We start from the raw sequence: 15,476 nt of genomic DNA, 5'->3' as shown, positions 1-15,476 counted from the left end.
AATGGTCTGTGAGATGTCCTGAAGATGCTTGTTCTGGTCTGCTGGTGTTCCTAACCTAACACAATGCTGGTTCTTGCAGTCGATTTATTAGTTTGTAGCTCGGGCACCATTTAATGTGCTAATATTTTCTGTGCTGGATCAGGCAGTGTCTGTCTTTGGGGAGTTTGCCTGGTCAATGGAACCCTTGGCGGCCAGGACCGCAGCCAGACGGCATGTGGAGCACTGTCCATCACAGCTGGCAAGTCGGGGAAGGGGTGTGGGTGGGAGGCAGATCGAGGCCCCCACAGTGAGGGAGGGAGTGGGGCAGAGACAGGAGCAGGGGTGAATGGGGACCTGGAGCGGGTGGTGGGATGGCTGGAGCCTGGGTAGCTCATCCAGGGACATGGGGGGGCTCCCACCACTGTGTACTCCCTACAGGAGGCGCATGCCCCCCAGAGTTGTGTGTGGCGCAGAGGCAGGCTGCTGCTGTGGGTTGGGCTCTGCGTCCCGCTGCCTCGGGAGCTGGGTGCCATGCGCAATGCCACGTGCTTGCTGCTGCCGGGCTCCTGAGGCAGTGGCAGCGGGGCGCAGCACCTGGTGCACAGTGGCAGCCCACCTCCACGATGCCCCATGCACAAATCTGGGGCACGCGTGCCCCCCATGCCTCCCTCAGGGTGCACACAGCAGCGGAAGGCCCCCTGCACCCCTGGATGAGCCACCCACGGCTCCGACCATCCCGCAACCCGCCCCGGTCTCAGGGCCCCATTTGCCCCCGGCCCTGCCCCACTCCCTCCCTAACTGTAGGGGTCTTGATCTGTGCTCCCACCAACCCCTTCTCCTTCCCTGACTTGCCTGCTGTGGTGGGCAGTGCTCTGCACGCCGTTTGGCTGCAACCCTGGCTGTGTGCAGGCTCCACTCCTGTGTCTATGCGCGCCTCCCCCTGTGTTGCAGCTGTCCAGAGCCCACACCCGGGCTGCCCTCTGCACTGCCACCGCTGCTCCATGTTTGCAGGGGCTAAGCCCCACTGGCCCTGGCTTATGCTCGCAACCCTTAAAATTCATGGTGTGGGGAGAATTTCATGGTATCTGCACAGGCTGCAAAATTCGATTTTCTCAGGGCCCTAGTTATGTACAGAGAACTTCATAGGATTATAGAAAAGTAGGGCTGGAAGGGAGCACACGAGGTCATCTGGTCCAGTGGTTCTCAAACTTTTTTGTATTCGGACCCACTTGTAAACATTGATGGCCAGTCCTGACCCAGTGCCCTTCACTCCCAACCTGCTGCCCCCCACCCCCAGGCCCCAGCCCCCCTGGTGTGTGGGGCAGGGGGTGGGTATGTGGGCTAGTGGGGATGGGGGAAGGCGGCAAGCAGCCCCTTGCAGACTGGAACTGGAACAGCCTGCAAGGGAAAAGCCACAGTCTCCCATGTAAGTTTGTTGATCCATTTTTAAAGTTTGTTTGGGACCTTTTCATATAAGTTTGCAACCCGCTTTTTAGTCGTGATCTACATGCTGAGAAATGCTGATCTAGTCCCCTGCTCTAGGCAGGATCATCCCTGACTAACCCATCCTAGCCAAGTGTCTGTCTAACCTGCTCTTGAAAATGTCCAGGGATGTATACTCTACCACTTCTCTAAGTAGCCTATTCCAGTGCCTAATCATCCTCATAGTGAGAAAGACTATAAGCAGCTGTTTCATTTGAAGCAGTCCTGATTGATCAAAACCTGGGAAAAAAGAGGACAGGGATAGCTTCTTACGAGGCATATCTTTTCAAGCTGGCTGCAGCCCCTCAGAGACTAAAGAGGCACAACCAGTTTAATGCAGCTCTGATTGGTTTGGGGTATGGCTTGCATCAAAACAGTTGAAAGACGGTCATCTACACATGAAGCTTAAATAGCAATTAACTCAAATTAACTGTGATTATTCCAAGGCAAAGTGTCAGTTCAGATAATTCACAGGTACTTAATATGGGAAAATGGGTTTTGTCCATCTGTAAGGTCTGGGGTTTGCTGCAAGATAAAATACTCAAATTTGAATCAAGCCAGCTGTCTGTTTTTAGCTTGATAAGCTTGTCCAGGGGTAGGCAGTGATTTTTAGCCGGAGTGCCAAAACCCTGTGCAATGCCTACCTTGGAAGTTGCTGGAGTGCCAGAATGCCAAAAAAACAAAACAAGGGCAGGGGGTACATGGCAGGATGCCCAGCTTGTGCCCCTTGCCCCCCAGCCAAAGCCCCTGCCGCCCCTTGCCCCCCAGCCAAGGCTCTGTGGCTATCAGCAGCTACCCGGGACCTGGACCAGCTGCAGCCAGGAGGCTGCAAACAGCTGCTGCCTCCCTGCCCGGGCCCCAGCCCTGGGCTCCAGGGAGGCAGCAGATACCGGCGATGCTCCCTACTGTGCTGCCCTCCCACACGCTGCGCTCCCCTGGGCCCGCTTGACCACAGTGTGTGCGACCCAGAGTGGCAGTGCACAGAGGGGCTGCACAGGCAAGCTCCGCACTGCTCAGGTCATACTTCCCGTGTGCTCGGGAGCAGCGTGGGCAGCACACGGGGTTGAGCCCCTTGCTGCTGCCCCTGCCTGCAGGGCAAGTGTGTCCAGGGCAGCGGGGAGCTCAGAGCGGCAGGCAGCTTTCTGCGCCCTGCTTCACATGTGGCTCTGCAGAAGCAGTGGCAAGGGCAGCAGCACAGTGGGGAGCATTGCCGGTCTCTGCTGTCTTCCCAGAGCCCAGGGCTGGGGCCGGGGCTGGGAGGCAGCAGCTGTTTGTAGCCTCCTGGCTGCAGCTGACCCAGGCTCTGGGTAGCTGCTGATAGCCACGGAGCCCGGGCTGCTCGCAGCAGGGCTTCCATCCTCCCAGCCGGCTGCTCGGAGCAGCCCGGGCTCCGTGGCTATCAGCAGCTACCTCCAACCTGGGCCGGCTACAGCCTCCCAGCCCCCGTCTCCCTCCCAGTGCTGGGCTTCAGGAAGACAGCAGGTGCCGGCACTGCACCCATTGGGGCTGGGGCTGTTGGCAGCATAGGGCTGGGGTCCACTGACAATACGCGGCTGGGGCCAGGGCCCACAGGCAACAGGGGCCTGGAGCCCGGCTGTGGGCAGTGCAGGACTGGGGCTTGGGTCAGGGCCCATCGGCAGCACAGGGCTGGGGCCGGGCCCAGGCTCCAGCCGCAACGGTGGTGCCAGCTGCTGGCGGGCCCAGGCCCCGCCCCAGCCTTCACCACTGCCATCACCCGCTCCAGCCCTGCGCAGCCCTGGCCCCATCCCGGCACTGGCGATGGCCTGGCTGCAGCCCCAGCTGATGGCCCCAGGCCGGCAGTGGCACTGGGTTGGGGCCGGTGGCAACAGTGGTGAGGGCTGGGGCCAGGCCTGCCAGCAGTATGGGCCAGGGCCATCGGCAGCGCCAGGATGCGGCTGGGGCCGTGGTCCTGCTCAGGCCCCAGCCGCATCCTGGTGCTGCCGACTGCCCTGGCAGCCAGCTGGGGCCTGGCCAGGCCCTAGCCGTGGTGGTGGTGCCAGGTGCCGGCGGGCCCAGCCCCAGCCCTCACCACTGCTGCCGCCATCCCCAGCACAGTGCTGCTGCCAGGCCAGGGCCTGCACAGGTCCACAGCCCCAGCCCCGCAGGCGCCCCGGCCTGGCAGCGGCACTGGGCTGGGGCCGGCGGCTGCAGTGGTGCTGGCTGGGGCCGGGCCTGTTGGCAGCACGTGGCTGGGCCCGGGACTGGGGCCATTGGGAGCGCCGGGACAGCCCCGGCTGGGTGGCGGCACTGGGCTGGGGCCAGCCACGGCAATGATGCCAGCTGGGGCTGCGCCCAGGCAGCACAGGGTTGGGGTGCCGACAGCCCCCGGCCTGGGGGCGGCACAGGGCTGGGGCCAGGCTGTTCCCGGGCAGCCATGTGCTGCTAGATTTGGCCATGGCTCTTCCCGCCCCTTGGGGCAGGAAGCAGTCTGCGTGCCAATCAAAAGCATGCCACGTGCCACCTTAGGCACGTGTGCCATAGGTTGCCGACCCCTGGGCTAGTCCCTGGAATGAATGGCAACTGAACTGGCTGAGCCACCATTAGTTTAGACAGATAAAGGGCAGAGCGTGTGTGGGTGGCAAGCGGTGAGAGAGGGAGCGTTAGCACATTTCATCTCTGGCACTTGAAGCGGGACAATGGGCTTGTGCTCCCTAGGATCCCAGAATAACAGGCTTTGTCTTGGGACAAATCTGTTTTTAGCCTTTGTAGTCTTCACCCTTCAGGTATCTGAAGACTGTGATCAAATTCCCTTCTGTCTTCCCTTTTCCAGACTAAATAACCCCAGATCTGTCAGCCTTTCTTCTCAAGTCTCACTTTGCAGGCCTCTAATAATTGTCATCGTTCTCCACTTGACGCTTTCCGATATGTCCAAACCTTTCTTGAAACATGGGACCCTAAACTGGACACGGGACTCTAGGTGAGGCCTCACAGATGCTGAATGAAGTGGAAGAATCACTTCTCTTGATCTGCAAGTGACACTCCTGTTAATACAACCCAAGATGGTGGTGGCTTTTTTTTGTGACAGTAGCACACTTGCTCATATACAGCCTATGGTCCACTGTCACCCCCAGATCCTTCTCTGCAGTACTGCAACCTAGCCAGTCATTCCTTGGCCTGTATTAGTGCATGCAAATTGTACAAGAATATAACTTTCCCTGCATTGATTTAGCAGGGAAAACAATACTTGCTTGAAATTTCACATCTTAGATAGTAAAAGCACCCAAAATTGCTGTACTAACTTTGCTCACTATCTGGAAATGCACAAATAATTTAAGGCTTAATCATCCAAAAAATTTCTCCTTAAAAAGAGATCTAGAATTTGGTGTTTAAAAATGATAGGCTTACATAAAATGCCAACATACCCATCGTCCACTGGAACGGGTATCTTGTGATGCAGTGTCATACATTTCTTCTGCACTTCCAGGAATAGATATAAGTGAGCGGGAATTTCCATGCACTAAGCCAGCCAGTCACAATGTAGGGAAGCCAGGAGGTTTTTTTGGGAATAGAGTCATTCATTTACTTGGCTCTGACACTCATGCACTGTTAGTGTAAACAGATATTGGTGTCAGAGGCCAGAGCAGCAGGCTAGCCAAACTACCCCACCTGGTCCCGCCTGCCTGCTGGGCATCGTTGTCTGCTTCTATGCAGCAGCCTTTCGGTGCCCACCAGGTTACTCGAGACAGATACCACCCTGCTTAGCCTGGGGCTTTTGACCCATTTCTGGTTTCATTGGTTGCCTCTGTCCTGTCCCATACAGTTATAACTAACTGCTCCAAACCTAGTGACACCTGACCAGGTCCTCCCTGACCCCTTCCCTTGGCCTGTGGCTTTTCTCAGGGTAACTCCCTGTGCGCAGTCTCTTATAGACCTCAGCTCCCTCACCTGCCTGCTCCTGACCCCGTCTCCCAGCTCTATTCTGGATCCTTGCTTCCCTGACCTTGCCTGTTTCCGATCCCCTGGGGTGTAACCTCCTAGGGTCAAGCCCTGACCACCTATGTCCCAGTCACACACCCAAACAATGATTCCCACACTTCATGTAGTGCCTCGTGTTAAATGCACTAGTAAAAGAGACCTGTGCAGGCTGCCAGGCTAACGTACATGTGTGCAGAAATACACCCCTGGGATGGGGGGAAGCACCTGCCAGGCGGCATCATTCAGAGGGGATCTCGACCATGGGAAGCATTTTCAAAAGTGCCTAGAAGCAGAGGTAAGATGCCACATCCAAAATGAAAAGAGTCTGTGTCTCATTCTTAGAAATAACCCAGGTGTCTGGGGACTAGCTCCTCCAGGGTAATTCAGCCCTAAAATCCCTGTGCCTGGTAGCATCTCTGTGAGGTGCCGGCTGGCTTTGCAATCCATAGGGACACTGAGGCACCTTGCAGTGGGCCCCACTAAAGCCAGCATACTGGACAGAAGCCACCGCAGCGAACCAATGGCCTAATGCCTGGGGATACAACACCTTTTACTTGGCACTGACCACCAGGAAACTTCTTCTGGAGCTCGTTGCTTAACTCAGACCAGCACAAAGCAGGAGGAAGGGGAACTGCCATCCTGCCCTGTGCCCACTGATATGAACCATGCCTCAGGGCACGTGTTTATATATCTCTCCTCTGGCTGATTTGGCTCCACGTCTCTCAGGAGAGCACACAAGCCACTGGCCAAGGGGTGTTCAAAGGCTGTAGTCTTCATTATTAAGGCACAGGTGAATGATTATAAATTCACTTCCTACCTGGCCTCAGAGTAACTGGTCTGTGTGCCTGTAGCCACTGATTACAACATACCACCTGTGAGCCTTTAGGATTCAAATCTCTACTTCTCCCTCTGTTTTTACATAGCAAATGCAGTTTAACTCCACGGTGTGAGCAGGAGCACAAGAGACTGCTGTTTCATGGGCACTTTGCAGAAGCCGTGGACACTAGGGAATCCTTTCTGTATCCAACCCCTTTGCTTTTTGAGACAGCCCTGCCCAAATGTCAGAATAGATGTTTGCTCCTGAGGTGGGCAGAATTAGACCCAAATCCCTTAGGCCTCATTTTTTAGTTAAGGTTACATCCCAGCAAACCTCTGCTCCCAGGATACTTCCTGTGCCAACTGCCTTAACAATTAATCTTTTACAGGCTTATTCCTAGCAAAACCCTAATAGTCACACGCCTTGGCTTCCTGCAGTCATCATAATCCTTTGCTTTTCATCCTGGAGTGTCCCAAGGTCCTCTGCAAGCTGTCCACAGCACCTCTCCTGCATTATGCACGACTGAAGTGCAGCCAGCACTGCAGGGGAGCAGGCCAACTGGAAGGAACATTTTTGCCCTGGCTGGGAGATAGACTGAAATGACCTGCAAGGTATTTTGCATTTCTAACTGGTCTGAATCTAGGAACCCTTCAACTGTGCATGGCAGTGCTGTGCAGGAGCCGGGAGCTGGACAGGAATCCAACGGAGCCTGCAGGAGGAATGTGAGACAAGCCAAGCCTTTCCTGGAGTCCTGCCAGGAAAGCAGGGTTACCCCCTCCGCTGATCATTAGGAGAAACCAGAGAGAGAAAAACCCAGATGTGGCAAAGCAGCGCTTACACAGGCAGAGCCTGCCGTTAGCCAGCATGTGGGGCACTAATGGAAGTGATGTAATTGCAGAGGGACAAGAAGAAATTCTACACCTTTCCCACAAAAACCTTGATTGACCCACCCCTGAGCAATACAGCACAGCTGCCGGGGGGTGGACATGCAGAGCTGTCCTCAGCTAGCAGGGTGGCTACACTCCACAGACCCGTGCTTAACAACACCCACCGAATCTGGGGTCTGATGGGATCTGCTGGTCCCAGATGCCTGGGGAAGGGAGGGAGGGAGGGGAAAGGTGGGGTAGGGGGAAGCAGCACGCTATGCCCTTTCCTCCTTTCTGCAACCTGTGGGAGAAGCCTCTGGAGTAGGCCAGGGTTGACTTTACCTGAACAAAACTGAATTCCCTCCAGTTGAGAGAGTTGGCGATGGATGGAAGTGACGTGATGGCGAGCAATGACAGCAAGCCCAGGGCGATTATTCCAAAAGAGATATACATCTCCATTCTCCAGACCTCCTCCTCTATCCACACATCAGGTTTCTTCTCCATTGCCTGGTACAACAATGAAGAGTTAAACAGCTTTGTCTAAACAGAGTGGTTAGGGTCACAGCAACTGGTTTTTACGCTTTTTTTTGGAACCAGCCTTTAAACTCGCCTTTAGACTTGTACTTGAACATTCAACAGATTTAATGCATGTGGGTTTGCTCCCTAGTGAATGGTATTGGAAAAGCTTGCATGTGTTGGACTATGGCTAGCAAACACTCTCCTTTGGCTTTGTGTTTCTGGAGCAGCAGTAATGGATATCTAGCCCCATGGTTGCTTATTCTCAAGCAGGGGAAGGTCTCCCTATAGCCCTGCTGACATGCCACGTCTACATGAACCACTGGCAGGAGGCAGGGCAGGATGGCACCTGAGAGACTAACTCATTCAGGGAGGCAACAACCTGCTGTGTCAGATGCAAGGGCACCTGTGGCAGCTGCAGAAAGGCTTAGTCTCCATAATCTGCTACACCTGACTGAAAGTGCTCAGTCTGTCCAGATCCCACAGCCCTCCACTGGATTTGCAGGTACTTGAAACCTTCAGGATCAAGCCCTGCAGTAGCATCTAGAATTAAAATTAACATGAGATATCAGTTCAAAGCCATGCAAACAACTACAGACCTTTGACTGCTCAAATACACTGTGGCCTCCTCAGAGCACTCATTTTAAGTGCACTGAAAATGAGGAAAATTGTTCAAGCTAATGGAAGGAAAGATGGGCTTTGTACTGTACTCCAGACGGTGGCATTTATTACCATCCATTTAGACCATTAAGTGGACTCAATTTAGTAAACCAGGATGTTGCTAGAAAACAAGAGGTGGAGGAGAAAACTGACACCAAACCTTGTTGGGACTCAGTCGTGACTGTCATAGGCAGCAAGTACTGCAGAGGGGAGTTTGCTCTGTGCTGGTATTGAGAGGTGTTTGACACCAGTACAGCTTTTTTCTCACCTTTGGAGATCACAAGTAACACCCTGACTGAAGCCTGCATTTGTGTCTCTCTTGACCATCCCATTACACCAATAAAATCCTACAGGACACACTATCCATTCACAAAGATTTCAGCAGTTGTGATGCACTAAATGCACCTTTGTCACCCCCATGTAAAACCAACCCTTCTCCTTCACACCAACCTTTCCCAAAGGACCCTTGAGCACAGTTTATAAATGCCACTTGCTAACCATCATCCAGCTACCGTGCGCTGGGTTTCAGAACAGCTGGTCCCTCGGTGCTTTGCATCTCTTTGTTGTTTCAGACAAAGTTCATCTTTGATAAGGTTAGAAAGTGAGGACTTATGTTCAATAAATGCTGTACACTGTTAGCTTGTTCACAGCAAGTCCAAGAGGCTTTTTCCCTATCACTTCCCCCCCCCCTCTGACTCCTATGCTCAATTCTTCATTCCATTTCCATTACGGTCCTCTGGAGGATGTTACAGTGAAAGACATGTGTCTTGAAGAGCTAATTCTCGTGATTCCAGTTCAGGTTTTCTAGTGTGGGTTTGTCACTGGCACCACCAACAGCTCCCTGATGGTGATTCTCAGTAACACGAGCAATGTCATGACTTTCTCGAACCCGAGACCCTCCCTTCAGTCCTTTCTATTTTATTTTAAAAAGGGTTTATGAACAACAGTAAAGCAGCAATGAAATGCCACATCCAAAATGAAAAGCCCGCAATCTCCCATTAGTAACTTGGGGAGAGTTCATGCAAAACCTGGGGGAGGAAAAAACCCCAACAACATGGGGTTAGGATCGCTCCCCTCCCTGGATTGTTCCCAGCCCGGTACTCAGCCCAGACACCCAGGGAGGCAAGGATTGCTTCTCTTAAAGTGGATTTTGCTCACTTTACATTCCTATCATGGTCAACTGCTATGGGGGACCTTGCCTCCCTAACCTGCTGCTGCAGGACCGGGAACTTCTTGCTGAAAATAACCATCATCACTGATCACTAGAACTTTCCACTTGATGGCAGAGGCTGTCAAGCGATCAAGCTGCCACCCCCCAGTGACCCAAGGTTAGTTTCTGGGAAGGGGTATGTGCTTAGCTCCTAACTTACTTATGTGTGGTTGGTCTCATTGTAAAGGAAACATGCAAAAATTGAAGAGCTAAGTGCATGGTTTGGACAGCCTGTGTGCTACCCAGAAGTTGGAGCTGCATCCAAGATGATGATGCAGGCTCACCAGGTGAGAAACTCGTTACCTGTTTGACGGCTGTCTCTATTAACTGATACCGATGAGACCGGCGCATGGGCAAGGCCAGGCTGTATACAGCATGCAGGGCTGCGCAGAAAAAGCTGAGGAGACCAATCTGCTTTCTGTGCTGTAGCCACTGGTCCAGCCAGTCTGGAAAGCGTCTGTACTTCGTGCCATGGTACAGCTGTAACAAGGCTGCCAGGACCCCAGGCAGATAGACGAGTGACAGCATAACGTAGGCCACGCATGGCAGCGTGGTATTGACCACCTCAATGGGGATTTTGTAGAACTTGTTCTTCTGCTCCCTGATGTAGGGGTGTATCACTTGTCTGACCAAGTTATAGGTGAAGAAACAGAGAAAGAGGCCCAGGGCCAGAAAGACGGGGATTTTCCAAGCCGGGAGGAGGCGCAGAGGAATGTTCTCAATCTCACAGGCTGAAGACAAGGAGCCCATGTCCGCAGGGGTGAAGCCCATGACACGAATGATTTCAGCAACTGTGCGTTTGGCTTCTTGGTTATCGGAGCAGATCAAGACCTGGAATGAGCAAAAAAATATTTTTAAATGCAAGAAGAGACCAGAAGACACAGAAAATACTCAGTTGTAAAGGAATCTGGATGAAAGGACTCCTAGATTTCAAACAGCTGAATGGCTACCACTTGGCTCTCTGGAGTGCGTGTGTGTGAGCATGTGTTTGCACACACGTGTGCATGTAATGGCTGCCAAGAGCACATCAAGACCAGGACAGGCATTCATTTAGAGAGAGGCGTTCAAGGTATTATTTAATTATGTATTTACTTACAGTGATATGCTACCATCTATCCAGAGAGCACAAGCATTTTTATTCTCTGTTTACAGATGTGGCCCAGAGGAGTTAAATTAAGAAACTTCGAGCACTAATTACAATTTGGTGGCAGAAAAGTTTTTGCCCAGCTTTTAAAAAATATAGATCTCTCATTCAAATTGTTAAGCTCCTTATCTATTTCTATAGCACTGTTAACACAGTCTCGGGACCTTACACCTAAACTGTCACATGCTAACTAACATATATGATCCCTATTTTAAAGAGGGGGGGGGATGGAGGATATATCTAAGGCTGCAGAGAGGTTCTGTCAAAAGTGAGACCTGATTTTAGTGGTTTCTGGACATCCAGCTAGTGCTATGACCACCTAACAGTAAAGCACTCAACTGATGCAGTCAGATCCCATGTCAGTGAGAGTTTGGCCCTTGATAGAAGAAAACATTACCTGCTTATTTCCATCTCTGGGACCTGACTGTAAAGTCCATGCAGATATCACGTTGAATCCTTTGACAACAGTGCACGTTGGGAAGAGGGAAGCCAGGTACTCTGCGTTTGATTCTTTGTGGAGGTTCATTTCGGTGTTGTTGCTGACATCCACCAGTATCTTGCCCGTCAGCACGTCGCTCAGCTCGCAGAGCATAGAGTAGTGTTCCCTGAAAACGGCCACGAAAATAATATCGGTCTTCTTCACCGCGTCGGCCTGGAAAGTCACTTCTGCGGCCAATGGAAAGAGGCTGGCTTTGCGCTTGGGGTTGCGGCTTCCAACCACCACCTTGAAACCCGAGAATGTCAGACGAATGGCCAGGGAGCGTGCAAAGTCGCCGCTTCCCAGGATCCCGATGGTGCGGCCAGCTGTGGGCACCAGGTTGGGGTCATTGTCCACGTTCCGACGGCCTAGGAGTGGCTTGGCCATGTCTCCTCCAGACATCCTTTGAGACAAAAGCAGAAAGGAAATTGTCATGCAAAACTGTAGTTTTTACTGCATACCCTATCATCCCTGTCTGTGTCCCACAGAAACACCCGTGGGAAAGTGTCAAATGCTTCCTACTACATGGGGATCTGCTATGGGCTCAGGAAGGAGGGAATTCCCTCCTTAACCTGCAGTTCTGTTGTATAGCACTGGTTCCCTGGGTGCGACTGTGGGCACTGAAGATGGTATGTCTGCATCTAAAAGCCTGAGCATGTCCTGCTTCTAGTTCTAGGAGACAAGACAGCTGGCTCATCAACATTGCTACACGTGGCCCAGTTATCTCTAGTGGGGGACGGACACCACGCTGAGTGGGTGTGGGTAACCTGTGACCTTATTCTACAGCGGAGGCCTGTGGTTTCATAGCCTGAGATCCACTGGCCAGTCCTCAGTCCCCCCCCTTGCTTTCCTCCACCCTGGACCGGCGATTCTCAACCAAGGATCTGTGGCACCCTGGGGTGCTGTACAATATTAGCACCGTGCACGTTTCACAAGATAAATCCAGATATTTCAAATAGGAATCCGTAGTGTCGGCACATTTTGACCTGTTTGGGTCCTTCTGACTTCTTTGCAAGTATCTAGCCATAGTGGAAAAACAGGTGAAAGCTAAGGTTGGAGCTGGAAACATGAATGGAGATGAATGGAGAAGCCTACATAGCACTTGTCTACCTTAACGGCTGGCTCAAGTGAGTGCAGTAAGCTCCAACTCCTTAATGAGTAATAAAAATGTCCTCATAACAGGACTCATAACGCGAATTGGACTCCTATTACTTAGTGCTTCTGTAGCACCTTCTCATTCAAGAAGAGTGTCCCTTCTACAAACAAAGAGGTGGATTAATAACATTGAACTCAGTTAACGAGGAGGCTATTGCTTGGCTGCGTGGATTTGCACTTGCTAAATAAATTCAAGAAATTTCCTTAGCTTCGTAAGCATGAATAAATTCAGCCTTGTATCACTCCAGGGGGTTTTCTTGTCCGCTACAGGAAGAAAATCTGAAGCCAAAAGAAGTTAGGCACTCGCTACTCGGCGAGGCCAGGAGTGCCACGTCAGTGCTGATCACAAGAATATGGGACCCAGGACATAAGACTGACACTATCCCAGGCACCCGTGACAGCGCGGTCCGTCCCACCGCAGTAAGGTTTTTTTGCCCTCGCTGCTCCTGTTGGGAGCTGTTCCAGAAACTCACTGCTCCGATTAGAAACTTTCCTCTAATTTCCAGCCAAGAGTTATTCATGATCAATTTATATCCACTTGGTCTTGTGCCAATCTTGTTTTTTAGTTTAAACAGCTCTCTTCCTTGGGTCAGCCCCATCTTCCCAATGAGCTGTATGCAAAGAAGGTTATTCTAAACCCAAGGGAGATACATTTCTCTGGCTCGCTGGCAAGTGAACAGGTTGTTCTCCCAGGTTGTTCTCCTTGTGGCCAGCACTGAGTCCTGGTCCCTGGCTGGAGCTCCTACATGTATGCTAACCCAATGCAAGTGAGAAATAGTCCTTGTGCTGAACTACTTGGGGAGAGGGGAGGAGGGAAGCTCTCAGATCTCCTGGTAACCAGATTCCTCTAAATCTCACACAAATAACATGACAAATCTTGTTAGGAGGTGATAGGGAATGGATTCTTCAAGTAGGAAATGGTATTTTTGTAACTTCTGTATTGCCCCCAAACACACACACATGCCCCAGTCCCCTTCTCTCCCTCTCCCAGCCCTTGTTCTGCCGTTCTTTCCCAGCTAGGCCTGTACCTTAATGTCCTTCCATGCCCTCCCCCTAGCCAACTGGCACAGTCTGTCTCTGTTCAGACTCACCTCCATCTGCTATGCATCCTCGATCCTCCTACACCCCCATTACTCCTCCACTGGACCAACATATAATTCACCCCAGGATGCATCACCGCTCCTCTCGGCCTTGGGGTCCCATGCCCCTCCTCCATGTCCCACCAGCACGATGCCTGTAGCACCCCACCTGGCCAGAGCCTGCTGTTCTTGCATTGGGCAGCATGGCTCCCTGTCAACTTTCAGGTCCCTCTTGGTCCCCTTCCCTTCTCCATGCACCCTTCCCAAACTCCTAGCCCACCTTTTACTTCCCCTTCCCAATATGGAAAAGCCTCCGACATCTGACTCCGCTCAGCAGCTGAGCCCGGGAGTCAGTGGCAAATCAGTTTACAAGTGCTGCGTTTCCTGCTGAGGTGAACAAGATGGTTCATCTTTTTTTAAATGCACTGCCAGCTCTGCCCTCCAAAGGGAATTCAAAATAATTTCTCAACAGCAAGGTCAGACCCATCAAAAAAGATGTGGGGAATCTAGGCCAAGTCACGGTCAAGGTATCCAAACCAGGGACATCCTCAATGCAGTGAAAGACAGATGTGTTTCTAGAGCTCCGTAATTCAAAAGCTCCTTGATCAACCTTCACCAAACTTCCCAGAAACTGCCCCAAGATACTTCAGGAAGGCCCATTCCTTATCAGGCACACCATAGGGTAATTTAAAACATAGGTTTGTAGTGGCCAGTGAGCTTCAACCCTATGTAAGAAGCAGATACCACTGTCTGTTTTAAAAAGCTAATCATCTCCACTGCATTATTAATAGTACTCCGGGTCATTATAGCCGGATGCTTTGGTAACATCTAATTGACTTGTCACTATGCGTGCTGTTTATGTGTTGCATGTCAGTCAGTCTTACTATTTGCAGTACAATACAGTGAGATGCCCCTAATCAAGACAGAGCACCATTCTGCTGAGTCCGATACACACACAGTAGGAAAAACTGAACTTACACCAAAATGCATGAAGTCCGGTCATCCCCACAGGATACACAGGGGAGCCGAGACACGCAATCAGTATCACAAAAGGAAACCCAGGTCTCCAAAACCCAAGTCCAGTAACCTTCTCCAGTCCTTTTACCTGTTTTGGATAATGCAGATTAAATAGGTTGGCCAATATCACCTTTTTTATAATTCCCTCTTAATAGATTTAACAGGAATTCTCACGTGCCGTCGACTCCAAAGACTGCACTGGAGTATGTATGTTAGCTGTAAACAGGCTCCCCCTTAGTTTGGGCAAATAAATCGAGACGTATTTGTATTCGTCCTACGGTTTGAAAAGTAAAGGGTGGCTTATTTTTAAAACTCTCCGGCTCTAACAGGAAGCCCAGTGCTTGGTATGCGACAAGCAGCCAGCATGTGTCATCACAGCTAGGGAATGCTTCTACGGTCTCGACAGCAAGTTCTTCAAAACGAAAGCTCAGTCAAGTCCTGTCTTGCAAATTTGTTCTCATAGGACTTCTCCTTGAGTGCCAGGATTAACCAGCAGTTATCTTGATTACAGCGTCTGCTCTTGTCTTCACCACTCATCATTATCTGGATAGGTTGGTCAAACACAGAACCACAAAAGCAGAAACTAAACTTTGCAAGAGGCCTTGGATCAAATCACTGTTCAAGTGATATAACTGCCAACTAATGTCAGACACTCTGCAGCCAGATGATCCCTTTTAGCCCCTGGCTCATTTGCACTACAGTAGTTCTCAGAAACCCTGGTCAGGATTGGGGCCCCATGGGGCTTGTGTTTTCCAAATGCAGAGGAAGACGTGGCCTTTGCCTGAGGGGCTGTAGACCTAAAGGCATATCTGTCCATACTACTGCAGGTTGCAAAGTCTCAACATTAAGTGTCAATGCCTTGGTGTTTTCCAAAGATAAAGCTGGAAAGAGGCATTAGAGGTAACCTCCGGTTTGCACTCTTGAGACAGGCTTGTGTGCTTTCATTGCCAGATAGAAATATTCACTTTTTCTACTCACAGCTGTTTTGTTCCAAGTGAAAAGAAGTCGTGTAGTTTCCTTCCCAAACCCAAAAAGGCCCCCCGAGAAGAATACAGTGGGGCCACATACTTGCTGAGACTAAAACAGATTCAGGTAAGAAAAGGGCTTATCCAAAGCTGCTTTATCCCAGGCTCTACT

At 51.4% G+C, this 15,476-nt stretch overlaps 1 protein-coding gene across 3 annotated transcripts in view; it reads right to left on the bottom strand.

Moving 5' to 3' along the window:
• STEAP3 (STEAP3 metalloreductase) overlaps nucleotides 1-15,476 on the bottom strand; it is a 31,178-nt gene that overhangs the window by 6,116 nt on the left and 9,586 nt on the right. For 2 of the 3 annotated variants that reach the window (XM_014599422.2, XM_019480329.2), the window contains exons 2-4: nucleotides 11,008-11,491; nucleotides 9,770-10,297; nucleotides 7,423-7,587 (exon numbers count right to left, since the gene is read on the bottom strand). In XM_014599422.2, the coding sequence (XP_014454908.1) occupies nucleotides 7,423-7,587; nucleotides 9,770-10,297; nucleotides 11,008-11,490 (1,176 nt within the window). In that variant the 5' untranslated portion in view covers nucleotide 11,491. Of the gene's footprint in view, nucleotides 1-7,422; nucleotides 7,588-9,769; nucleotides 10,298-11,007; nucleotides 11,492-14,300; nucleotides 14,431-15,476 lie in introns of those variants that run through there. The other variant, XM_014599423.3, reaches the window with a different exon arrangement.

Source organism: Alligator mississippiensis, chromosome 4, assembly GCF_030867095.1.
Source record: "Alligator mississippiensis isolate rAllMis1 chromosome 4, rAllMis1, whole genome shotgun sequence".
Classification (NCBI taxonomy): domain Eukaryota; kingdom Metazoa; phylum Chordata; order Crocodylia; family Alligatoridae; genus Alligator; species Alligator mississippiensis.
This window is presented reverse-complemented; position numbering and strand designations above follow the sequence as displayed.